This window comes from Procambarus clarkii, chromosome 60 (genome assembly GCF_040958095.1).
Source record: "Procambarus clarkii isolate CNS0578487 chromosome 60, FALCON_Pclarkii_2.0, whole genome shotgun sequence".
Lineage (NCBI taxonomy): Eukaryota > Metazoa > Arthropoda > Malacostraca > Decapoda > Cambaridae > Procambarus > Procambarus clarkii.
The window spans coordinates 29,241,729-29,269,075 of record NC_091209.1 but is presented as its reverse complement, the minus strand read 5'-3'; the positions used below and the strand labels follow the sequence as shown (position 1 = coordinate 29,269,075).

At 41.8% G+C, this 27,347-nt stretch overlaps 1 protein-coding gene across 1 annotated transcript; it reads left to right on the top strand.

Moving 5' to 3' along the window:
* The first annotated feature begins 1,628 nt into the window (after positions 1 to 1,628).
* LOC123766955 (chloride intracellular channel protein 6-like) lies at positions 1,629 to 2,414 on the top strand. The gene has a single exon (XM_045756445.2). It carries the CDS (start codon positions 1,629 to 1,631, stop codon positions 2,412 to 2,414), a length of 786 nt encoding a protein of 261 aa, XP_045612401.2.
* Positions 2,415 to 27,347: the final 24,933 nt, after the last annotated feature.

Genomic DNA, 27,347 nt, shown 5'->3' with positions numbered 1-27,347 from the left:
GAGCCTAGTGTTACGAGTGGGAACTACTGGTACTCCACGGAGTTGGGCCAAGTGCGGAACTTTGAGAATATTGGCCTTGTACATAGCAGTAAGACCAACAACGTCCCGACGGTGTTGCAGGCTCTGATGTTCAGACCGTTCCCACCAGACTTGGTCAAGACTAGAGATAAGCCTTCTAGCCCGTCTCTCCACTTTGTCCAACAGTCTGACGAAAGATGGGGGGCAGGCAATCCAGGAAAGGGGTGCATACTCAAGATGGGAGCGAACTTGAGCTTCATATAAGGTTTTGCATCCCTTGCTGTCAAGAAGATATGAGATGCGCCGTAGTGCTGTAAGTTTCCTGGCTGCCTTTTTAGCTAGGTTTAGCACATGGCTCTTCATTGTCATTGAAGAGTCGAACTTCATTCCCAAGATGTCAAATTCTTCTGTGAACTCTAGGGATTTGCCACCTATTTGCAGTTCTGTCCGATTCGCCATGTGCAGTCTAGTTATCATCATCGCTTGAGTCTTCTCAGCCGCAAATTTCTCTCTCTCTCTCTCTCTCTCTCTCTCTCTCTCTCTCTCTCTCTCTCTCTCTCTCTCTCTCTCTCTCTCTCTCTCTCTCTCTCTCTCTCTCTCTCTCTCTCTCTCTCTCCCTCTCCCTCTCCCTCTCCCTCTCCCTCTCCCTCTCCCTCTCCCTCTCTCTCTCTCTCTCTCTCTCTCTCTCTCTCTCTCTCTCTCTCTCTCTCTCTCTCTCTCTCTCTCTCTCTCTCTCTCTCTCTCTCTCTCTCTCCCTCCCTCCCTCCCTCCCTCCCTCCCTCTCTCTCTCTCTCTCTCTCTCTCTCTCTCTCTCTCTCTCTCTCTCTCTCTCTCTCTCTCTCTCTCTCTCTCTCTCTCTCTCTCTCTCTCTCTCTCTCTCTCTCTCTCTCTCTCTCTCTCTCTCTCTCTCTCTCTCTCTCTCTCTCTCCCTCCCTCCCTCCCTCCCTCCCTCCCTCCCTCCCTCCCTCCCTCCCTCCCTCCCTCCCTCCCTCTCTCTCTCTCTCTCTCTCTCTCTCTCTCTCTCTCTCTCTCTCTCTCTCTCCCTCCCTCCCTCCCTCCCTCCCTCCCTCCCTCTCTCTCTCTCTCTCTCTCTCTCTCTCTCTCTCTCTCTCTCTCTCTCTCTCTCTCTCTCTCTCTCTCTCTTACTCTCTTACTTATTTTTATTTAAATAATTTAACTTATAATCGTTTTTTATTGAACTCATCTAAATTATAATTATTTCTATTAAGATTTTCTAACAAACTCAGGACTTGGGGTCCGTGTGACTCATGCTCAAATGCCTTTATTTATTTCATGTTAACTTGCATTTTTGCTTTCATTTCAGTCAAAATTATTCATTTAGTTTCATACTGCGTGATGCATAAGGTTGAATTATTACTCATATGTAATTTGTTGCATGTAATTTGAAATATGTTTTGGTTGGTTATAAACCTCGCATACCTTGTTTGAACAAATGATAAATTAAACATAGCAAATTGTTGAATATAATTTAACTACAGATACTAGCTGCAGTGGAAGTGATAGTGAGGTATTGGCTTGATGGAATATGTTTGGTTTCTGTGGTTAAATACATAGTTTGCTTAAGGTTAACCCCCTGGAATGTGGCTTATATGAACAGGATACAGCAAGAGAGTCATTCTGGTGACAGTAGACAGCAGGAGAGTCATTCTGGTGACAGTAGACAGCAGGAGAGTCATTCTGGTGACAGTAGACAGCAGGAGAGTCATTCTGGTGACAGTAGACAGCAAGAGAGTCATTCTGGTGACAGTAGACAGCAGGAGAGTCATTCTGGTGACAGTAGACAGCAGGAGAGTCGTTCTGGTGACAGTAGACAGCAGGAGAGTCATTCTGGTGACAGTAGACAGCAGGAGAGTCATTCTGGTGACAGTAGACAGCAGGAGAGTCATTCTGGTGACAGTAGACAGCAGGAGAGTCTTTCTGGTGACAGTAGACAGCAGGAGAGTCTTTCTGGTGACAGTAGACAGCAGGAGAGTCGTTCTGGTGACAGTAGACAGCAGGAGAGTCTTTCTGGTGACAGTAGACAGCAGGAGAGTCTTTCTGGTGACAGTAGACAGCAGGAGAGTCGTTCTGGTGACAGTAGACAGCAGGAGAGTCTTTCTGGTGACAGTAGACAGCAAGAGAGTCGTCCCGGTGACAGTAGACAGCAGGAGAGTCGTTCTGGTGACAGTAGACAGCAGGAGAGTCGTTCCGGTGACAGTAGACAGCAAGAGAGTCGTCCCGGTGACAGTAGACAGCAAGAGAGTCGTTCTGGTGACAGTAGACAGCAGGAGAGTCGTTCTAGTGGCGGCAGGTGGGTCGTAGCGGTGACTGCCGATGAAAGAGCGGCTGGAGATTACCCCTTGACCGTCGTAGGGCTGGGAACACAAGTGCCCTGAGTCCTGGAGGGACTACAGACCAGACCCTCCCCGCAGGTGCCGTGGTTGTGCCCACAAGCGCTTCCCAAGGGCTGCAGTGAGACACACATCACGTTAGTTAAATATCCCTTTGTGTGTATACCTCAATAATTAATTTCAATGTTAGTTAACATTCTCATGTACAAGGTAACATGATACATATATAACTAGTTCTAAACTGTGTGCTCAAGAATTAGATTTAGACCACTTGATGAAGAGTCAGTAGAGATATCTGGAATAGAAAGCCCTTAATTTATCACATGATTGTCGTCAATACCACTGTCTTCATCTCCTCTTTTTTAGTTTCAATACCAGGTACCTATTTACTGCGAGGTGAACAGGTGCATCAGGGTGAAAGAAACTGACCATTTGTTTCCGCCTCCGCCGGGAATCGAGCCCGGGCCATTAGGACTACGACCTCCGAGCGCTAACCACTCAGCCGTGAGGCCCCGTGTGTTTGGGTGGAAGGGGGAGGGTGGGGGGCGAGGGGGGTAGACGGGATAAAGATTTCATAGATGAAGTTTCATCTCCAATAAAGTGTTCTCGCAACATTGCGTTCCAGTCTTTCACCAAAGCATCATACACTCACACCTCCTCCTGAGCAACACACACACACTCACACCTCCTGAGCAACACACACACACTCACACCTCCTCCTGAGCAACACACACACACTCACACCTCCTGAGCAACACACACACACTCACACCTCCTGAGCAACACACACACACTCACACCTCCTGAGCAACACACACACACTCACACCTCCTGAGCAATACACACACACTCACACCTCCTCCTGAGCAACACACACACACTCACACCTCCTGAGCAACACACACACACTCACACCTCCTCCTGAGCAACACACACGCACTCACACCTCCTCCTGAGCAACACACACACACTCACAACTCCTGAGCAACACACACACACTCACACCTGAGCAACACACACACACTCACACCTCCTGAGCAACACACACACACTCACAACTCCTGAGCAACACACACACACTCACACCTCCTGAGCAACACACACACACTCACACCTCCTGAGCAACACACACACACTCACACCTCCTGAGCAACACACACACACTCACACCTCCTGAGCAACACACACACACTCACACCTCCTGAGCAACACACACACACTCACACCTCCTGAGCAACACACACACACTCACACCTCCTGAGCAACACACACACACTCACACCTCCTGAGCAACACACATACACTCACACCTCCTGAGCAACACACATACACTCACACCTCCTGAGCAACACACACACACTCACACCTCCTGAGCAACACACACACACTCACACCTCCTCCTGAGCAATACACACACACTCACAACTCCTGAGCAACACACACACACTCACACCTCCTGAGCAACACACACACACTCACACCTCCTGAGCAACACACACACACTCACACCTCCTGAGCAACACACATACACTCACACCTCCTGAGCAACACACACACACTCACACCTCCTGAGCAATACACACACACTCACACCTCCTCCTGAGCAACACACACACTCACACCTGAGCAACACACATACACTCACACCTCCTGAGCAATACACACACACTCACACCTCCTGAGCAATACACACACACTCACACCTGAGCAACACACATACACTCACACCTCCTGAGCAACACACATACACTCACACCTGAGCAACACACACACACTCACACCTCCTGAGCAATACACACACACTCACACCTCCTGAGCAACACACACACACACTCACACCTCCTGAGCAACACACACACACTCACACCTCCTCCTGAGCAATACACACACACTCACAACTCCTGAGCAACACACACACACTCACAACTCCTGAGCAACACACACACACTCACACCTGAGCAACACACACACACTCACACCTCCTGAGCAACACACACACACTCACACCTCCTGAGCAATACACACACACTCACACCTCCTGAGCAACACACTCACACCTCCTGAGCAACACACACACACTCACACCTCCTGAGCAACACACACACACTCACATCTCTCATTAAAGCAACACACACTCACACATCTCGTTACAGCAACACACACTCACACATCTCATTAAAGCAACACACACTCACACACATCTCATTAAAGCAACACACACACACACACACTCACATCTCATTAAAGCAACACACACACACACTCACACATCTCATTAAAGCAACACACACACACTCACACATATACACACAGGGTTACTTGAATTCTACGACCAGGCAACAAAAATAAGGCAAGAAAGAGAAGGGTGGGCAGACTGCATATTTTTGGATTGTCAGAAAGCCTTTGATACAGTGCCACACAAGAGGCTAGTGAAAAAACTGGAGATGCAGGCTGGAGTGAAAGGGAAGGTACTCCGTTGGATACAGGAGTACCTAAGTAACAGGAGACAACGAGTCTGTGTGAGGGGGGAGGTCTCAGATTGGCGAGACGTTACGAGTGGAGTCCCGCAGGGGTCAGTCCTTGGACCTATACTGTTTCTGATATATGTAAATGATCTTCCAGAGGGTATAGAATCGTTTCTCTCAATGTTTGCCGATGATGCAAAAATTATGAGGAGGATTGAAACTGAGGACGATAGTAGGAGGCTACAAGATGACTAGACAGACTGAGTGAATGGTCCAACATATGGCTGTTGAAGTTCAACCCGAGTAAATGCAAAGTAATGAAACTAGGTGGTGGAAATAGGATGCCAAACACAGGATACAGAATAGGAGATGAAGTACTTAATGAAACGAACAGAGAGAAAGATCTAGGAGTTGATATCACACCAAACCTGTCTCCTGAAGCCCACATAAAAAGAATAACGTCTGCGGCATATGCGAGGCTGCTAACATCAGAACAGCGTTCAGGAACCTGTGTAAGGAATCATTCAGAATCTTGTACACCACATATGTAAGACCAATCCTGGAGTATGCGGCCCCAGCATGCAGCCCGTACCTTGTCAAGCACAAGCCGAAGCTGGAAAAAGTACAAAGGTTTGCCACTAGACTAGTCCCAGAACTAAGAGGCATGAGTTACGAGGAAAGGCTGCGGGAAATGCACCTTACGACACTGGAAGACAGAAGAGTAAGGGGATACATGATCACAACCTACAAAATCCTCAGGGGAATCGATCGGGTAAACAAGGATATTCAACACTGGTGGGACGCGAACAAGGGGACACAGGTGGAAACTGAGTACCCACATGAGCCACAGAGACGTTAGAAGGAACTTTTTCAGTGTCAGAGTAGTTAACGGATGGAATGCACTAGGCAGTGATGTGGTGGAGGCTGACTCCATACACAGTTTTAAATGTAGATATGATAGAGCCCAGTTGGCTCAGGAATCTGTACACCAGTTGAGAGGCGGGACCAAAGAGCCAAAGCTCAACCCCCGCAAGCACAAATAGGTGAGTACATCTCATTAAAGCAACACACACTCACACATCTCATTAAAGCAACACACACTCACACATCTCATTAAAGCAACACACACTCACAGATCTCATTAAAGCAACACACACTCACAGATCTCATTAAAGCAACACACACTCACGCATCTCATTGAATTAAATCATTGACTGACTAAAGTTTTCCCGACGTTTTGAAAGTGCTCCAAAAAAAAATCTGAAATACAAATAAATAAATAAGAGGCTATCATATAGCCTGAAATTAACTTAACAAAATGTTATAATCCTGCAATACGTTCCATTTCAAAGTTGCACGACAATATTTAAAATCATCATACAATGTCTGCCCGCGGGTATAGACCTACATATATACTCACTTGGCCGCAGTCATAGCAGCAGCCGCAAAAGTCCTTTACAATGCCATAAGCACACTTCATTGTCTCGGGTCCACCTGCGCACCTCACTAGCTCACATGGTGTGCACCCTGGCAGCTGTTTTCCTTCCACGCTGAGCAAACAGAAGAAATATTTATTTATTTTTATGTTCATGAAGGTACATTGGGTTTATGAGAATATATAGCATAATGTGTTTACATTCTTGTAAAGCCACTAGTACGCATAGCGTTTCGGGCAGGAAACTACAATATTGCTATTGTAGTTTCTTGTCCCTTGGGCCATTGTGTGTGTCTGGAGTCTGTACGCATATCCGTCATCAAGATGAAAATAATAAAGTAGTGAACCCCAGTAACTAATAAGTCAAACAATTTACAGCAAATGCAAAATTACTAAGCTTGAAGAACATTGATGCCCAGTCCCTGAACCCAACGATGATGGGTACGTGGGCCATGATGCACTAATTAAACTAACCAACCAGAGGACGGTACTGGGTCTACAATAGGCTAACTCTCCCCATTGAATGGGTACTGGGTCAGTACTAAACAAAAACCTCCCACAATAGATACGGGTCGATAATAGACCTAAACCTCCCACAGGATGTATTGGGTCCTTAATATAGTAATTTCACAGAGCAAAAACACTATCACAGGGCGTGAAAGAAGATAAAACAATTAAGAGAGCATTCAAGTCGTTTGTCAACCCTCTACAAGGCGACGTTACCTGGCAGCCACAACAACAAGGCTCAGGAGGAGGGCTGGGAGCTTCATGTCGGTATGTATCGCTGAGGGCAGCACTACACAGGTGACGCAAGACGGTGCGTCCGGCTGAATTGCAGGCCACAGGGCTAGGAGAGGACGACAGATGCGCCTTCCAGCGCTCCTCTTATATATCCTCGCTGGTGAAGCCACGCACCCCGCTCGGAACGCCGTGTAAATTACACATGTGCTCTCACGTAACACTCGGATTTTTAACCCAGTCGAACAATCTGTTGAAAATTACACGCCTTAGTAAACATTGAAGTATCACACAAAATACGTTTTCTATGAATCGGCCTCGATGGGTTTATGCGTGTGTTTCCGGCAAGGCAAAACAGTCGCATTTATTACGGAGTGGCAAACCGAGCGTAGGGGGTTGCTTGGTATAAAACGTTTTTGGTTAAGTAGAGCCATTGTGATTTTTAAGATTTCAGATTGCAGGAAGAAGCTATTGTTGTGTGAAGTGTGAAAACATTGCTATTCTCACCTGCTTCCCGACCATGAACACATCCTCCGTTTGTTGCTTCCCCAAGCATCCACTGCTCGTTATTCAGGGTTATGGAACGTTGTTATTCAGGGAGGGTGAGTGGGTGATGTCGTGGGACAATGGTGGGTGATGTCGTGGGACAATGGTGGGTGATGTCGTGGGACAATGGCGGGTGATGTCGTAGGACAACGGCGGGTGAAGTCGTGGGACAATGGTGGGTGATGTTGTGGGACAACGGCGGGTGATGTCGTGGGACAATGGTGGGTGATGTTGTGGGACAACGGCGGGTGATGTCGTGGGACAATGGTGGGTGATGTTGTGGGACAACGGCGGGTGATGTCGCGGAGAAATGATGGGTGATTTTGTGGGACAATGGTGGGTGAGGTCGTGGAACAATGTTGGATGATGCTGTGGGACAATGGCGGGTGATGTTGTGGGACAACGGTGGGTGATGTTGTGGAACAACGGCGGGTGATGTCGTGGAGAAATGATGGGTGATGTTGTGGGACAATAGCGGGTGAGGTCGTGGAACAATGTTGGATGATGCTGTGGGACAATGGCGGGTGATGTTGTGGGACAACGGTGGATGATGTGAGACAAGGGTGGGGTGAGGTCGTGGGGCAATGTTGGGTGACGTCGTGGAATAATAGTGAGTGATGATACTTGCCGTAATGGTCAACCATATTGAGCATGATTTGTGTTTGGCCAGTAACGTACTGTTGACTCACCTCCCGCCCTAAAGTGTAGCCCCGTTTATGGCTAGCCAGCGTGTGCTGGGATTCCCTGGCTGGTGGGCGCTAAACCTGGGTTTCTCCCCCTTCAAGTACCTGACGTAACTCACTCCTTATACACGCACCTATAGCTCTCTGCCAGGTTTACCTACAAGTCCAATTCGGGACACTTGGTTGGATGGAAATGATGCAGTGTCCTCATGTTTCAGGTCTTAGTCTGTCCTCATATCCCACCTCTTAGTCTCGTCTTTTACTCCTGCAAAGTGCTGTTCAATCACACTTTGTTTATTTATTGAAAACAAGCTGTGACGGCCTTCATATTAGTGGGTAACCATTTTGTGACGTCAATTTGCTTACCAATGTCAGGAACAGGAAGCTATTTAGGTATATTTGTGATCCCTACTTAGGCCAGGGGTGTCAAATTCATTTGTTATCGCGGGCCAGATTTCATATGATTCACCACGATGCGGCCATAGCTTGGAAGACCCTTTTCCCTGCAGAGGCAAGAGTGAAGCCCTTCTGAAAAAGAAACAAATGAAATTATTCTTAAGGTATTCAAAAGTAATAATTTTTTCATCAAGCTCATTTGCTAAATTCAGAAATCTTGCTGCAGTACTTTTCTGGGTGAGAAAAAACATTAAACTCAAATGTGTCTTGTAGGGATTTCAAGGTTGAAAAGTGTGAATTGCTTTTTTAATAAAAAAACAAAAGCAAATCTGGAATTTCACCACAAAGGCATGAATACAATATAAAAATAATTTAAATAAGTTAAACCATTTTTGTATTCAATAAATTTATGCTTTCTGTGATATCCACCACGAGAACTACACCAACCTTTTCATTATAGTTCACGCACGTCTCTACATTTATGTTCCATGAAAAAGTGCATTTCACCATACAGTTCGTTACAGCTATTCAGTACAACTTCCTGACTTAACAATCACATAAGCCCGTCCTCTCGAGCGCTGACGTCATTAAGCTAATATACTAAATTACCCAAACCTAAAAATGGGATTAAATAGGTTGTAATATTTTATGTTTCTTCGTGGGAATGAATAAGCTGTAATGTTTCCGGTTTCGTCATAGGAATGAATAGGCTGTAATGTTTCCAGTTTCGCCATGGGAATGAATAGGCTGGAATGTTTCTAGTTTCTTTGTGGGCTTGGATAATCTGTAATATTTTCCTTTCGTCGTGGGACTAAATAGGTGGCAACGTTTCCCGTTTCTTTGTGGGGCTGAATTGGTTAATTGTTAATTGTCATTTAAGTTTTTCATGCCCGAAACGCTTTGCGTAATAGTGGCTTTAGGCATTGAATGTACTAGCTCTACCTATAAGTCAACCAATCTTTGTAAAAATTTCTTGTATGTATGTACCTTACCTAAATAAACATTTTATTTTATTTATTTTATTTTAGATATTACCCTCCTCTGGCTAAGTTAGTGGTGAGGTCCCATAAAGGAATCAGCTCTACATCCATGTTACAGGTTTATGGTGTTAGTCAAGTGGTGTCCCAGTGGCTACAATATCCAAGAGCAACGCCAATTTAACGCAAAATCAACGTTGATTCAAATGTAGATGATAAGTCATAATAATGTGGCTGAAAATATGATGACTTAATCACACATCAGAAAGTGTTGAAACGACGATGTTTCGGTCCGTTCTGGACCATTATTAAGCAGTGTTAATGGTCCAGGAACGGACCGAAACATCGTTTCTCCACTTCCTAATGAGCGGTTTGGTCATCAAACGTTGAAACAATGATGATAACGTGGGTTCAGTATTGAACCAAAGCCGCTCTTGGATATTGTGGCCGGTGAGGTGGTGTTCTGTACAAAGCCTATCACCCTCTCGATATTGTTGTTGTTGTTTAAGATTTGCTACTTGGAACAGAAAGTTCCAAGTAGCACGGGCTATGGTGAGCCCGTAGTGACCTTCCCCCTCTCGATAGTTATCAAGCCACCGATGACAAGAGCTAATTAACCAACCAGCAAGAATAATTTAGTCCTGGACAATATCTATCCAGACATAAAGTAAATTCTTCGTGTATAAACACCGAGGTACACTTCTCGGTGTATGTTGTTGGGCAACAATTAGGAGAGTTAATTAAAGTTTACCGCAGCCCATTTTACAAGCGTTCCCAACGTCAAGAAACTGTCGTACTAATGTGCCCTAACTTAAGACAAGAGGGTGATCTGAAAGACATGATTATGACAAACTTAGTTAAGTGTGTTCGTGGAAGATCAGAGACATGGTTGGAATATTCTCTGGGAAAGGGTGCATCCAGTATATGCATTTGTCCGAAATTATATGATTCTTCACCAGGTGGTTCAGATACCGAGATGATCCAAGAAATAGACCTAAATTATTTAGCCAGTTACCTCCAGGTATGCCTGGAGGTGACTGGCTGAGCCGCTGTATTGGGAGCTCACGGCGCCGCCTTCGACAGTCGACACTCAAAACGCTAAAAAGTAGCCCTTTTATATATATATATATATATATATATATATATATATATATATATATATTTTAGATATATACAAGAGTTGTTACATTCTTGTACAGCCACTAGTACGCGTAGCGTTTCGGGCAAGTCCCTGGAATACGATCCCCGCCGCGAAGAATCGTTTTTTGAAGACTTCCTGCCTCGCTCTCTGTGCCTGGGATTTGAACCCTGCGATAATCCCCGGCTAAAGCGGACCTCGCCTGTCAACCAGTCTACTCTCGAAGCTACGGAGAAGACTCCAGAGACGTCAGATTCAAGGTGAGGCTCCTTGTCTTTGTTCCCTCCTGAAGGCGGCGCCATTACCAGACCCGTCCTCTTTTCGCTCGTATGCGCTACGGCCAAATATCGTATAATTCAAAATGAAATTTTATTTTCCAATAAAATTTTGCATTTTTTTTTTCCAAAACAGAAAGTTCTAAGGTTTCAAAACGTCAGGAAAACCGTTAATTGAAAATTTCCTCTCCTAACCTAACAGCCTAAGCCAGAGGGCCCAAAACACTAAACCACTTTCGTGAGTCGATTTCATTTTGAATTACGTCGATTTTTAGCCTGAGTGCGCATACGAGCGAAAAGCAACGTAATTTATATGAGGACTGGTTGTCCGGAGAGCGCGCGTAGCTTCCCTTGAACCATACATAAGTTTTCTCGACTACACAAGGAGGATTCACATTACCATCGGCGATGGCTAATAATCCCTTCTTGCCAGCAATATGTGATTTGTGTCTGTAACTCGTATTAATTATGTATTTTATGAAATTAAAAATACAAATGAGCATAGCAAGTTATTATGTAAATACATAATAAGCCATTATTAGCAGCTATTTATTTAAACTGCAACATTAGGACTGTTAATACAGAAAGTCCATAAGATCTAACATGAAATATTGAGAGAGAATTGGTAATGACCTGACTGGTAGCCTGGGTCATTCCCAAGGGATTACTCGTATGTAGAAAAAGGTGGCGCCACTCGCTTCCTGTGACAAGTCATCAAACTAGGAGAATTATGAATGTATTTATTTATTTTATTTATTTATTTATATACAAGAAGGTACATTGGGTTTGTGAGAATACATAGCATAGTACAGTATCTACACTCTTGTAAAGCCACTAGTACGCGCAGCGTTTCGGGCAGGTCCTTAATCTAACAGATAATTTTAAGTAGGTAAATTCTATCAGAATTAATAAAATGATAACAAATACATTGCAAGAAAAAAATGAGATGAGAGAGATTAGTAAGTATATTAAAGCACATTGGTATATTAAAGCTCTGATTGATTACATTGACAGCTTGATTGGTAATTTAAACAAGATTAATAGACACCATACAGCAGATTGACAGCACATATAAGAAGACAGCAATGATCACAATGATAAAGAGGTTCAGATTGGGTACATAAAGATTGGGAGATTGGGTAGCAATAGATACAGTGCAATTTTAAAGCAAAAGGTAAAAAACTACGAAGATGAAATTAGGTACATTTTAGTATTGTTTTTGAATGACGCAAAAGTTGGACAGCTTTTCAATTCAATAGGGAGTGAGTTCCATAGACTGGGTCCCTTTATTTGCATAGAGTGTTTACACAGATTAAGTTTGACTCTGGGGATATCAAAGATATATTTATTTCTGGTGTGGTGATAATGAGTCCTATTACATCTGTCCAGGGAGAGTTTCAGAGCAGAATTCGCATTTAAGAACAGGGTTTTGTAAATGTAGTTGACACAAGAGAATTTGTGGAGTGAGATTATGTTTAGCATGTTTAGGGAGTTAAACAAGGGGGCTGAGTGTTGTCGGAAAGCAGAATTTGTTATTATTCTGATAGCAGATTTTTGCTGGGTGATGATGGACTTGAGGTGGTTTGCAGTGGTTGAACCCCATGCACAGATACCATAATTAAGATAGGGATAGATTAGTGCATAATATAGAGAGATGAGAGCAGAGTTAGGTACATAATATCTGATTTTGGAGAGTATACCAACTGTTTTAGAAACTTTCTTAGTTATGTGTTGTATGTGGGTACTGAAGTTGAGTCTCTTGTCTAGGAATAGGCCAAGAAACTTTCCATCATTTTTATTGCTAATGTAACATTGTCTATCTGAAGCTGAATTGCATTTGTAGATTTGCTTCAAAATAAGATGCAGTAGGTCTTTTCTATGTTAAGCGTTAGTTTGTTGGTTGACCCCCATAAGTGTACTTTTTTTAGTTCATTATTAACAACATTATTTAGTGTATGTGGGTTGGGGTTAGAGTAGATGAAGGTAGTATCATCAGCAAACAAAATAGGTTTCAGAATGTTAGAGACATTAGGCAGATCATTGATGTATATAAGAAATAGGAGAGGTCCCAAAATGCTGCCCTGTGGCACTCCAACGGTTATTGGTAGAGTGGGAGAGGTTATATTATTGATGGCTACACATTGGTATCTATCACTAAGATAGGATTGGATATAGTCCAGTGTATGGCCTCGGAATCCATAATGATGGAGTTTACGTAAGAGGTAATTGTGATTAACAGTATCAAAGGCCTTTCTCAGGTCAATGAAGAGTCCAATCGGAAACTCATTTATGTCAAGGGCTGAGTAAATTATATCAAGGAGACTAATAATTGCATCGTTGGTACTCTTTTGGGAGCGAAAGCCAAACTGACAGGGGCTAAGAATGTCGAATTTTACGAGGTAGGAATAGAGCTGTTTATAGATAATTTTTTCAAATATTTTTGAAAGTATAGGTAGGTTTGATATTGGTCTATAATTGTTTATGTCTGCCGGATAACCACCTTTATGAACTGGCGTTACTCTTGCTTTTTTAAGGATATCAGGGAAGGTATGACACTCAAGGGATTTGTTGAACAGCAGAGCTATAGGTGGCGCAAGGGCGTGGGAGGCGCTCTTGTAAACAATGGATGGTATTTCACTGATGTTCCCAGCTTTGGTTTTAGTGAGTGTATGATGGACACAACATCTGTCGGGCTGACTGGTGAAAGGAGAAGAGTTTGGATAGCTGCCTGAGAGATATGTGTTCATATGTGTCTGAATCTGTGGGATTTTACTTGAATGGTTAGCACCAACCGATGAAAAGAAGCTATTTAATTCATTCGCCATTTCTAAATCAGATGACGGTGTAAGGCCATCCATAGAGAGTGTTATCTGGTTGTGGGAGTGTTGTTTAGTTCCTAGGATATTAGAGATGGTATTCCATGTGCTTTTCATGTTGCCTTTTGCTTCTTTGAATCTAGTCTCATAATATGAAAGTTTAGCTTTTCTTATGATACTGGTAAGCACTGATGAGTACCTCTTAACTACTTCCTTTGTAACTAGGCCAATCCTAAATTTCTTTTCATATTCATGTTTTTTGTTGATTGATTTGATTATGCCGCTTGTGAGCCACGGGTTATTTTTTTCTTTTATCAGTTACTTGTTTGGTAAGGAGGGGACAGTGAGTGTTGTAGAGGCTTAGAGTTTTGGAGAGAAAGAGGTTAGTTAATGAGTTTATATCCTGTGTATTATTAAATTCAGATTCCCAGTTAATATTGTGAAGTGCATTAGAAAGATTGCCTAAAGCTGATTCACTGTGTAGCCTCAATGAGAGTTTCTTGCTTTCTGGTGGTGCTGTGTCCATGTTTGCTATGAGGAAGGTAGGATAGTGGTCAGTTGGTATGTCATAGATTACCCCAGATGTAAGGGGAGCTGTTATATTAGTCCATAAGTGATCCAGGGTAGTGGCAGATGTTTGAGTGACTCGGGTGGGCTTGGTGATTGTGGGGATTAGCATACAGGAGTGCATGCTGTTACGGAAATAGTCAACTTGAGGGTTGTTTTGAAGACCCAGGTCAATATTGAAATCACCTCCCAGAATGATGTGATTTTGGTTGAGATTGTTATTTATGATAAGATTCCTTACGTTGTCTGAGAATGAAGCTATGTTGGTATTAAGAAATCTATAGATGGCACCGATACTCAGAGAGGATTTAAGGGATTTACTGGAGAACTTGGCAAAGGTATATTCACAATAGTCGTCTCTATCACTGATGACACTATTGCAGATGAAGGTGTCTTTGTAATATATTGCTGTGCCACCTCCTTTTTTATTAGGCCTGCAGTTATGACTGGCTTTATAACCAGCTAAATTGTAGAGTTGGGTACAGTCATTACTTAGCCAAGTTTCTGTTAAAATGATGAATGATAATTTAGTACCTAGTGCTGTGAGTAATGCATTTATATCATCAAAATGTTTACCAAGTGATCTAACATTTTGGTTGTAAACTGATAATCAGGTGCTGTTTAGGAGTTTGTTTTTTGCAAGATTTGCTGTGTAATACCTGCAATAATGATGATCAATGTGCTGATTTGTGTGGGTATGAGACAGAAGATTTTGATCAGGATCAATATCAGTAAGCATATAGATACAATAATGTCACGATACAATAAGATAAGCAATTACAGGAACAGTTAAATACTAAAACTGCTGTAAGTAGAAAGTAATTGTAGCAAAACACAACAAACGTAGGTACACAAAAAATAGAAATAATTAGAAGTAGAACAAAGATTCCCGTAGATAGCCAGGAAGGATACAGTAGTTAGGTTAAGAGAGAAGAAAAAACAGTAGACTGACAAGAATAATATATAGCAAAAAATAAAGAGGCAAATAATAATCGTAAAGTAAAGATAATCTTAAAAATCAATTATTTAATATAGCTTAGTTGTGAACCTATAATTAGTATGAACTTAAGAAAAAGAAAAAAATGAGCTCAGTAATTAATTACAATAAATGATGTATAAATCAAATTTCACTTAAATTTAAAAATTAAATACAAAAACAAAAATAACAGGGTAAGATTATATTTATGAGCAAGATTTTACTAAAACACTGAGGTAAATGCTTACATAAATACTAAGTCTGCTATAATTAGAGAATAATTATAGCAAAACACAACAATAAATGCAAGTAAACAAAAGAATTGAAACAATTAGAAGTAGAATAAAGATCACTAGATAGCCATGGAGGATACACAAGTTTGGTGGAGAGAACAAAAAATCCGTAGAGACTGTCAAGATGAATATATAAAAAAATTAGACAAATGATAATTGTAAAGTAAAATAATCTTAAAGATAATTAATTTTATTTAGCTTAGTTTTTAACCTATAATTAGTATGAACTTAATTAAGAGAACAAAATGAGATCAATAATTAATTTCAATAAATGGTATAAATCAGTACAATTAAATTTAAAATTTAAAAAGAATAGGGTAAGATTAGATTTAAGAGTAAAATTTTACAATGATACTGAGGTAGATGCTTGCATAAGTGCATGGAGACTTGACTGATTACTTAGGAAATTATATGAATGAGAGAACATTAGGTAAATGGTAAGGCAGAGACAACACCTTGGACAAGGTTAGATTAAGTTAGGTTAGACTCAGGCAATCAAAGAGTTATTTTCAGTATTGGCATTGGTCGGGTTCAGGTTTTCAGATATACCACAATCACTAAAGAAGGCCAGTAGGTGTTGGTCACATTTGAAACATATCATGTATCTACATTTGAAACTGTGTATGGAGTCTGCCTCCACCACATCACTTCCTAGTGCATTCCATTTATTAACTACTCTGACACTGAAAAAATTCTTTCTAACGTCTCTGTGGCTCATTTGGGTACTAAGTTTCCACCTGTGTCCGCTTGTTCGTGTCCCTCCCGTGCTGAAGAGTTTGTCTTTGTACACCCTGTCAATTCCCCTGAGAATTTTGTAGGTGGTTATCATGTCTCCCCTTACTCTTCAGTTTTCCAGGGACGTGAGGTTCAGCTCTTTCAGCCTTTCCTCGTAGCTCATACCTCTCAGTTCCGGGACGAGCCTGGTGGCATACCGCTGAATCTTCTCTAACTTTGTCCTGTGTTTAACTAGGTATGGACTCCAGGCTGGAGCTGCATATTCCAGGATTGGTCTGACATAAGTATTATACAGGATCCTGAATGATTCCTTACACAAGTTTCTAAAGGCAGTTCTTATGTTGGCCAACCTAGCATATGCCGCTGATGATATCCTTTTGATGTGGGCCCCTGGGGACAGGTTCGGTGTGATATCGGCCCCCAGATCTTTCTCTCTATTTGACTCTTGCAGGATTTCACTTCCCAGATGGTACCTTGTATTCAGCCTCCTGCTCCCTTCGCCTAATTTCATTACTTTACACTTTCTTGAGTTGAACTTTAGCAGCCCTTTTCTAGACCATTCCTCCAGTTTGTCCAGGTCATCCTGTAGTCTCTGTCTATCTTCATCAGTCTTGATTCTTCTCATAATTTCTGCATCATCAGCAAACATTGAGAGGAATGAGTCTAACAGGATGGGTCCAAGTACTGAGCCCTGTGGGACTCCGATGGTGACATATCACCATTCTGATGTCTCCCCCCTCACCGTCACTCGCTGTTTTCTGTTGCTTAAGTACTCCCTTATCCACTGGAGCACCTTCCCTTTTACTCCTGCCTTTTGCTCCAACTTTTGCCTCCTGTGGTGTAGTTGACAGGGGTTTGGGAAGAGGTGGAGTGCGGGATGGAGAGCCTAGGTCTTGCCTGGGGCCTGCCTGAGGCAGGAAGAAGAATAGGGGCTGGGAAAGCAGGGAAAACTCTGGGTATGGGGGAGGGGAGGGAGGATTTGGGTGATATGGTGGGCATTGTGCAGGGGTAGGAAAGGATTTGTACTGGAGGTGAGGGGGAGCCCTATGGGATGGTGGGTTGGGGTGTTGCAGTCCCCTCTGGGGTTCCTGAATTGCTGGATTGGGGTTGTTGGACGCGGATTGCTGAATTGTTGGAAGTGGCTGCGAGCAGCCGCGTCCAACAGCCTGGTTGATCAGTCCAGTAACCAGGAGGCCTGGTCGACGACCGGGCCGCGGGGATGCTAAGCCCCGGAAGCACCTCAAGGTAACCTCAAGGTAGGTCCCCACTCCCCTCTGGGATTGCTGGGTTGGAGGCTGAGGTTCCCTGGCTCCCTTCCCTCTCCCTGCATCTTTTCCTTGCATCTGCTGCCCTTATTATCTCGTCCCTGGTCATGTCCCTCTGAAGTTATACCTCTCTGTAATTCCTTGCATATTTCAGTTTGCTCTTCTTTACTAGTATGTCCTCTTTGGTGCCCTCATTCCTGAATACTACCTTGATCAATCTCTTTTTGTCTTTCATGTACTGGCCAATCTGGAAAAACTGTTCTATGTCTCATTCAGCCCCTTCCATTCCTATCTCCTTTAGTATCCCTACCACTGCAGCTTTGTCCTTAGTCCTCCATTCTTCCCTTGTGGAACCCTCTCATTTCTTAATACCTATCACTACTACAGCTCTTTTCCTTTCCATTAGCTGGCTTGTGCATCTAGCTGCCTCCTTTGAGGCTTTCATTACAGCTTCCTTGACTGTGGTGCTCGGGATGGGGTGCATCTATCGAGGGCTGGGGTTGTTGTTGTTGCGAACACGTCGGAACCAGTGGTTGGAGGCGTTTGTTTGGGTTTAAACTGTTAGCAGATAGTGGTATGGGAATGTATATGGAGAAAGAGGGTAATAAAAGTATGTGTTTGTGAGGGAAACAAATTGGCAAAATGATCAGGGAATGAGAAGAGCCTCAAAATAATAATACACTTAGGGTATATTGCACGAACAGTAGGAGTCCAAGAAACAAAATAAATGATTTAAATGCTCTTCTGCACATAAAAAAAATAGATATTATTGCACTCACTGAAACATGGATGAATGAAGAAAATGGAGAACTATTATCTGAATATCAAATAAATGGATTTAAACTATTTCACACAGATAGATATATTAGACGAGGAGGGGGAAGTAACTGTGGTGTTTGTGTGTTCCTGAGGAAGTCTTGGTTGTAGGGTTGATATAAAGCCATTGCTTGGTTACTGACTTTAATACTTATAAACGATTACATGACTAGCTGCTTCCAAGCTGGTAGCGTCTTGTACGCTCTCTTGTTTACCTCTCTCTGCGTCTGAGCCGCAGCACATAGAAAACGGATGGTACCGTTTTCTGTGAACATGACATCCCTCATTTTCTTTAAAAAGAATGAATACAGGATGTCTACCATGTTTGTAGCACAAAGCAAAGTTATTGACACAAAGTAAGTTATTAGCATATCAAGAGATATTGCATATATTTAACATTAATTAAGCACACAAAGAATTTAAACAACTTAATCTTTACCACAAAGGATTTCAATGTTAAAAATGCATATGCAATGTTAAACAAACATGAAATAAACTGTAATACAAGGTTACAAAATATTGAATGAGAAATCTGCATTATTCAAATTATTCATGTATTATTCATTATTCATGCATGTCCTTTGCTTGACGATCAATGCCAGGAAACCACACCTTTTCTTGTAGCAGCTGTTTGGTCCTAACAAGACCTTGGTGTCCTTGATGTGCAAGCTTCAGAGCACGTTGCTGGAGAACAGCTGGAATGACGATACGAGTACCTCGCAGCACAGTGTCGCGTTGTTGTGTAACACTTAATTCTGTCTGGATGCGTTCAAGTGCTTTGAATGCATCTTGGTCAACTCCTGAGGGTGCGATGCGTGGAAACTTTTTCTTAGTCAATGCATCCACTGTTGCTTGCAGAGTTGGGTCCTCTAGAGTTGCAGTACGGATTTCATCAAGAGTGAGAGCCTTAGGGACTGCATCACAGGTTACAGAGTGTACATATTCCTCGGCAACTTGAATTATATCTAGGTTGATGTGCAGATGAACTTTGCTATCAGTAGAACATACTGATAGCAACATACTGAACTTTGCTATCATTGGTTCAAATCGATCTAAAAATTCAGCAACAATAGCATCAACATTGTTTGCAGATTCCACTGCTACAGCATTAGAAAGCTGAAGTAGTCCCAATTTGGTTGAAGTCTTGTAACTGAGTAGAGACTCCTTTGCATTCCTAACAACATGGAATGTAGTAGTAAGCATTGCACTCTTTGACTTAATCTCTGCAGTGAAAGTTCCAATCACTGGCAAGGCTACCTTTGAAGCATAGGCAGTGGCTTTGCCATTGTAGTTTTCAAGCTTTGGGAACTGTTTTTTAAATTTTTCATAGTGGCACCCAGCAATGGTGTCAATATTTGATCCAGTGTCAATGAGAACTTTGAGACAAATACCAGCAATGTATACTATAGTCTCTGGGTTGTTTGGAAGATCATTCCATTCTGTGATTGACTGTACTCCATAAATGTAATAACATTCACTGTCATCTGAGACTGGTTGTAATGAAATGTTGTCTTGTACATTATTAACATTTTGGATATGAGGTGCAATATTGTGTTTATCACCTCGACCCCTATGAACTGATCCTCGTACAGTGCTTTTATTCACTGACTGTGGTTTCTTGAGTGCAGAACGACACAGCACCAAAATGACCTAGTTTTCCACACTCATAGCCCTTCTTACCTTGAGCAGGACAAACATTATCTTGGTGTGGGTAGTCTTCTCCACAATTGTAACATTTATTGTTGACACCCTCTGATGTGGGTCGTTGTGATTGCTTGAGTCTTGTTCCTTGACCCCATTTGTGATGTGGTTCTCGGTTCAAATTGTTATTGGGTTTGCCATGATACCTTCTTTGATCACGGTGTCCTCCCTGAACCTTACGTACCTCATCACTGTTAGTAACAGTGGCAGAACCGTTGTTGGCACTGCACTCCATGACACGAGTATCACGTGCAGAATCTTCCATTCGACGAGCCATATCCAGTATCATGGTAAGAGAACTTTCATCATCAACAAGTTCTAGAGCTCTTCGACGGAGACGTGTAGATGTGCATGTTTCAATTATTTGCTGAATGATTTCTTTGTCAACATCAGCAAACTCACAATTTATTTTATTTTATTTTATTTATATATATACAAGAAGGTACATTGGGTTTGTGAGAATACATTGGATAGTACAGTATTTACATTCTTGCAAAGCCACTAGTACGCGCAGCGTTTCGGGCAAGTCCTTAATCTAGCAGATAATTTTAAGTAGGTAATTTCAATCAGAATTGATAAATGAAAGATACATTACAAGAGAAAAATGAGATGAGAGAGATAAGTAAGTATATTAAAGCACATTGTTATATTAAAGCTCTGATTGATTACATTGACAGCTTGATTAGTAATTTAAACAAGATTAATAGACACCATACAGCAGATTGACAGCTCATATAAGACAGCAATGATCACAATGGTAAAGATGTTCAGAATGGGTACATAAAGATTGGGAGACTGGGTAGCAAAAGATACAGATAAACAAGATTTATAAACACCATATAACAGATTGGCAGCACATATAAGAAAACAGCAATGATCACAATGGTAAAGATGTTCAAATTGAGAACATAAAGGTTGGGAGATTGGGTAGCAAATAGATACAGTGCAATTTTAAGGCAAAAAGTGAAAAATTATGAAGATGAAATTAGGTACTTTTTAGTATTGATTTTGAATGATGTAAAAGTTGGACAGCTTTTCAATTCAGTAGGGAGTGAGTTCCATAAACTGGGTCCCTTTATTTGCATAGAGTGTTTACACATATTAAGTTTAACTCTGGGGATATCGAAGAGATATTTATTTCTGGTGTGGTGATAATGGGTCCTATTACATCTGTCCAGGAAGAGTTTCAGACAAGGATTTGCATTTAAGAACAGGGTTTTGTAAATGTAGTTGACACAAGAGAATTTGTGGAGAGAGATTATGTTTAGCATGTTTAGGGAGTTAAACAAGGGGGCTGTGTGTTGTCTGAAAGCAGAATTTGATATTATTCTGATAGCAGATTTTTGCTGGGTGATGATAGACTTGAGGTGGTTTGTAGTGGTTGAACCCCATGCACAGATACCATAGTTGAGATAGGGATAGATTAGTGCATAATATAGAGAGATGAGAGCAGAGTTAGGAACATAATATCTGATTTTGGAGAGTATACCAACTGTTTTAGAGACTTTCTTAGTTATGTGTTGTATGTGGGTACTGAAGTTGAGTCTCTTGTCTAGGAATATGCCAAGAAACTTTCCATCATTTTTATTGCTAATGTTTACATTGTCTATCTGAAGCTGAATTGCATTTGTAGATTTGCTTCCAAATAGGATGTAGTAGGTCTTTTCTATGTTAAGTGTTAGTTTGTTGGTTGACATCCATAAGTGGACTTTTTTTAGTTCAATATTAACAACATCATTTAGTGTATGTGGGTTGGGGTTGGAGTAAATGAGGGTAGTATCATCAGCAAACAAAATAGGTTTCAGAATGTTAGAGACATTAGGCAGATCATTAATGTATATAAGAAATAGTAGTGGTCCCAAGATGCTGCCCTGTGGCACTCCAACGGTTATTGGTAGAATGGGAGAGATAATATTATTGATGGCTACACATTGGTGTCTATCACTAAGATAGGATTGGATATAGTCCAGTGCATGGCCTCGGATTCCATAATGATGGAGTGCTAAACAATGGGCTGCTAAACCCTGCAGACGTGTGTGGTATTGATCAACGGTTTCAATAGAGAGATGTCTGGCTCTCCTGAAATGCATAATTTCCATTGCAGTATTTTGTCTTGGTTTGAAGTGCTCAGTTAGTTTGGCTTTGGCAGTGTCATAATCTTTGGCACCACCAGTGTCTTTCAGTGTATCAAAAATGTCACAAACTCGATCACCTGCATAATGAAGTAGAAAGGCACGCTTTCTTTCAGCACTTTTGATGTCTGAAACTATCAGTAAATTTTCAAACCTTTTAAGCCATTTGACCCACCTCTGTGACAGGTTTGTCTGGTCACAGTCAGGATCAAATGCAGGAAACTGAGGTATATTTGCCATTTTTTACTGAATAAATGTAAACTTATCACTTAAATGTTCCTCAGAATATTAAACACTTACTGCACTGTATATGTTAGTTAAGAATTCACTGTAATTACTTTAATTTTGCAAAGCACACAAGCATTTTAATGCAAAAGTTCACAACAGTGCACAACACAGCAGCAACTGACTTCTTACCTAGCTCTATATACATGTGGTGTTGTTCCTACCTACAGCTGCACAGCAGTTGTCAGCAGTTGGCACAGTAGTAGTAAGCAGTTGGCACACCAGTTACAGCAGTTGTCAGCAGTTGGCACAGCAGTAGTAAGCAGTTGGCACACCAGTTACAGCAGTTGTCATCAGTTGGTACAGCAGTTGTCAGCAGTTGGCACAGCAGTCAATTTACAGCGTTAAGAATTGTAGCAAAAACATAGCGCATTTCGTACACAAAACATCGAGTTTTGTATACAGCATCAAAGCGTCGTTTCGTACACAACGTCGGCAGATTCCCAGTACACAGCTTCAGTCAGCACATAGCATTGGTTAGCACATAGCTTGGGTTAGCACACAGCACTGGATAGCACACAGCATCGGTTAGCACACAGCATCGGGTATGGTGCTCACAGACAGCACGACTTCCCTTCCTCCTCCGAGGGCGAGACAGCATGTTTCTCCTTGTGTTTTAAGCTGAACAAATACCTGCGTTCACAGTTCATCCTCGTCGCCAGTGTGGTGTTTGTGTGTTGCTGAGAAAGTCTTGGTTGTAGGGTTGATATAAAGCCATTGCTTGGTTACTGACTTTAATACTTATAAACGATTACATGACTAGCTGCTTCCAAGCTGGTAGCGTCTTGTACGCTCTCTTGTTTACCTCTCTCTGTGTCTGAGCCGCAGCACATAGAAAACGAATGGTACCGTTTTCTGTGAACATGACAGTAACTATATATGTTAGGGAAAATTTGAAATATAGTTTCGAAGAGGGAATCAAAACTGAGCCACACACAGACACTATCTGGATAGAATTAAACGAAAAAGCAAATCATTTCATAATAGGAGTTATATACAGGCCAAAATAGGGGATGAGCTAGGGAAAAGTGATCATAAAGAAATCAAATTTAGCGTAGAATGGAATAGATCTGTAGGAGTAAATTCTGTTCAAGTTCCTGATTTTCAAAAAGCTGATTATAATTGCCTAAGAATTTTTTGGGGTGAAATAAATTGGAAAGTCTTGGGCATTGGGGGTGGACCGGTCTCGTAGCGAGACGTGAACCCGGTAATAGGTGATGTAAAAATGGATTTCGATGTGGATTCAACATATAACTTATTTTAAAACAATCTAAGCAAAGCACAGGAACGCAGTATACAATACAAATTCATTAGATCGAATACTAATGACCCGAAATGGATAACAAAGGAACTGAAGAACCTTATAAGTTGAAAGACAGCGTGCTACAAAAGGATTACGAATGGAGAAGTCAGTTTAGAACAAGAAGTTCTATTCAAACAAGAAATTGTTTTTATGTACAACTGGTTAGAAATGTTAAAAAAAGAGATAAGGAGGGTAAAAAGAAACCATGAAGTTCGCATAGCAGGGCAAGCGAAGACAAATCCTAAAGGGTTTTTCAGTTATATCAAACAAGGATTAGGGAAAGGATAGGTCCATTAAAAGCTGAGACAGGTCAGATAGCGGATAATGACGAAGAGATGAGTGGTATTTTAAATAGATATTTTATCTCTTATTTACTAAAGAGGAACTTAACACTATACCTTCAGCCGAACAAGTTTATGTGGGTAGGGACGAGGACAGGTTGACTAGTCTAACAGTTACCAGGGAGGATGTTATTAAACAAATAGTAAAACTCGAACCAAACAAATCCCCAAGGCCGGATGAAGTGTTTGTCAGGGTGCTTAAAGAATGCAAAGAGGAGCTTTCCGAGCCACTGTCTACCATATTTAATAAATCAATAGAATCAGGCAGAGTGCCAGAGTCATGGAAGGTTGCTAATGTGGTACCAACTTTTTAAGAAAGGAGATAGATCACTTGCGTCAAACTATCCGCTAATTAGCCTAACGTCTATTGTGGGAAAGTAACGGCCCTACTGGGACGCAACCGGGTTCTTCTCTGATAGTAGTAGAGTTTTGGGTATCCGGCCCCAAGTTAGTAGAGGCTTTCAAGGGGTGAGCTCCGTAATACAAATGAAAACAATAGGGGAGGTATACAAGCACACTAAATTATAAGAATTTTCCTTCGTTATTATATTTGCCACCACCATATATATATAAAACAAGTCACACATGAGGATTATAACTACACTTATATACAGTTCCGTCTTCTTCCGAAGACACTGGATATTTGGCGATGCTCACTCTGGGAAGCCCTGGTTCCTTCTTCCGTGGCCCATGATGAATCCACGCTGGCTACCCCGAATCTACCCTGGCCACAGGTCAGCCAAATCACAGTCCCACTGGGGTGCTTCGTCGTGGAGGCCTTCAACCACAATCCAGCCTGTAGCTGGCAGGTAACGATCAGCTCCGTTGTGTAGGCCACTCCACGACCGATACTAGGGTTGCGTGCCCTAGCCAGGAGCCTCGTGTGACTCGCTGGTCACTCTCCTCATACAGCACCCCAGTGGGTGGTCTCTTCCACCAGCCAACCCCGGATAAGGAGATTCCCGACACTGCCACGCCTCAGGCGGGCTATTACTCTCAACAGAGTTCGTCCGGGGGGTGACTCACAGCTTCTTCAGCAGACTGGTGAAGAGACCTTGGCTGCCTTGGGTAAACTGCCCCATCGTCCAACACAGCAGTCCCAGGTCGACTCTGCAATCAGACACGTCATTAATACTGGGACGCTTCACTCACAAGCTTAGACAGAAACGTCCACCTCTTCATTCCATAGATGGCGTTCATTGTCTAAGCACCACCTCACCAGAGGTCAGCAGCGGCTACGTCGCGAGTCGACTAGGACAGGAATCCAACACTTATTGCTGGCCTATCCTGTCACCACTAGATGGCGTCGTCCATTTGGAGTGGGTTTCGGGAGCGGACTCACAGATGGCGTTGTCGTCACTGCTCCGTGCTCCGACGCTGGACTCGGGTCCGTAACAGTAACTTGAATCGATAATTGAAAATACAATTCGTCTTCATTTTGAAAAGCATAAATTAATAAATGAGTCGCAACATGGTTTTACAAATGGCTGTTCATGTTTAACAAATTTGTTATAATTTTATTCAAGCATAGTTGAGGCAGTTGATAGTGGTAAGGTTTGCGATGTTGTGTACCTTGACTTTAGCAAAGCTTTTGATACAGTGCCACATGAAAGACTGATTAAAAAGATAGAGGCTCATGGTATTGGGGGTGCTATATTAACTTGGATTAGGGCATGGCTATTCCAAAGGAAACAGAGAGTTAGTATAAATGGGGTTAAGTCAGAGACGGATAATGTTAATAGTGGAGTGCCTCAAGGCTCTGTCCTGGGACCTCTGTTATTCATAATATATATAATTGATTTAGATTCAGGTTTCAGTAGCAATATTTGCAAATTTGCCGATGATACGAAAATGGGGAGGGAAATAAACATGGAAAAAGACTCACTATCACTTCAAGTCGATCTAAATAGGGTTTTGAAGTGGTCAAAAGATTGGCAGATGCAGTTTAATGCTGATAATTGTAATGTCTAGAGCCTAGGTAATGATGATAGAGTTACAAGATACGAGCTAGATTGTGTTGAGATTGCGAAGTCGGATTGCGAAAGGAATCTGGGAGTTATGATTAGTAAGAAATTAAAACCAAAAAAATCAATGCATAAATGTCCGTAACATGGCTAATAGGACACTGGGATTTCTTAATGGAAGCGTTGCTAATAAGATACTTGGTGTTGTTTTTCAGCTATATCTTGCTCTGGTTAGGTCCCAATTAGATTATGCAGTTCAGTTTTGATCGCTGTTAGGATTAACTACTACAGACGGTAAGTGTAGCATGTTTTGAGCAGATGCTTTTTTGTTTATAACTTTGTAAATAGTAAGTTATGTAACATATCCCTGTGACGTCATTGTTGATTTAAATTATTTTTTTAAATTTTGCCCCGAGGGGCGAGTTTATTGGGCAGCGCCACTCATCTTGTGAGTGGACATACCACCATAGCAGCATGTACAACACTCCCCAATAGTAAGAAAACCTGCTGGGTTGTTCATCCTGTCACTTGTACCCAGACACAGCTGGGACTTGCTTAACTGTCTCAAGTGAACAGCTCCTCAAACAAGAAGATTAACATCTATCAACCCTTAAAAGCTTACGTTATCTTGCGGGTGCAAAATGGGGAAATCTTTTAAGAACAGTATCAATATTTAACAAATAGTGTTTTCCTAACTTATTTATTTATTTATTTATTTATTTATTTATTTATTTATATATATACAAGAAGGTACATTGGGTTTGTGAGAATACATTGAATAGTACAGTATTTACTATCTTGTAAAGCCACTAGTACGCGCAGCGTTTCGGGCAGGTCATTAATCTAACAGATAATTTTAAGTAGGTAATTTCTATCTGAATTGATAAATGATAACAAATACATTGCAAGAGAAAAATGAGATGAGAGAGCTTAGTAAGTATATTAAAGCACATTGTTATATTGAAGCTCTGATTGATTACATTGACAGCTTGATTGGTAATTTAAACAAGATTAATAGACACCATACAGCAGATTGACAGCACATATATGACAGCAATGATCACGATGGTAAAGATGCTCAGATTGGGTGCATAAAGATTGGGAGACTAGGTAGCAATAGATACAAATAAA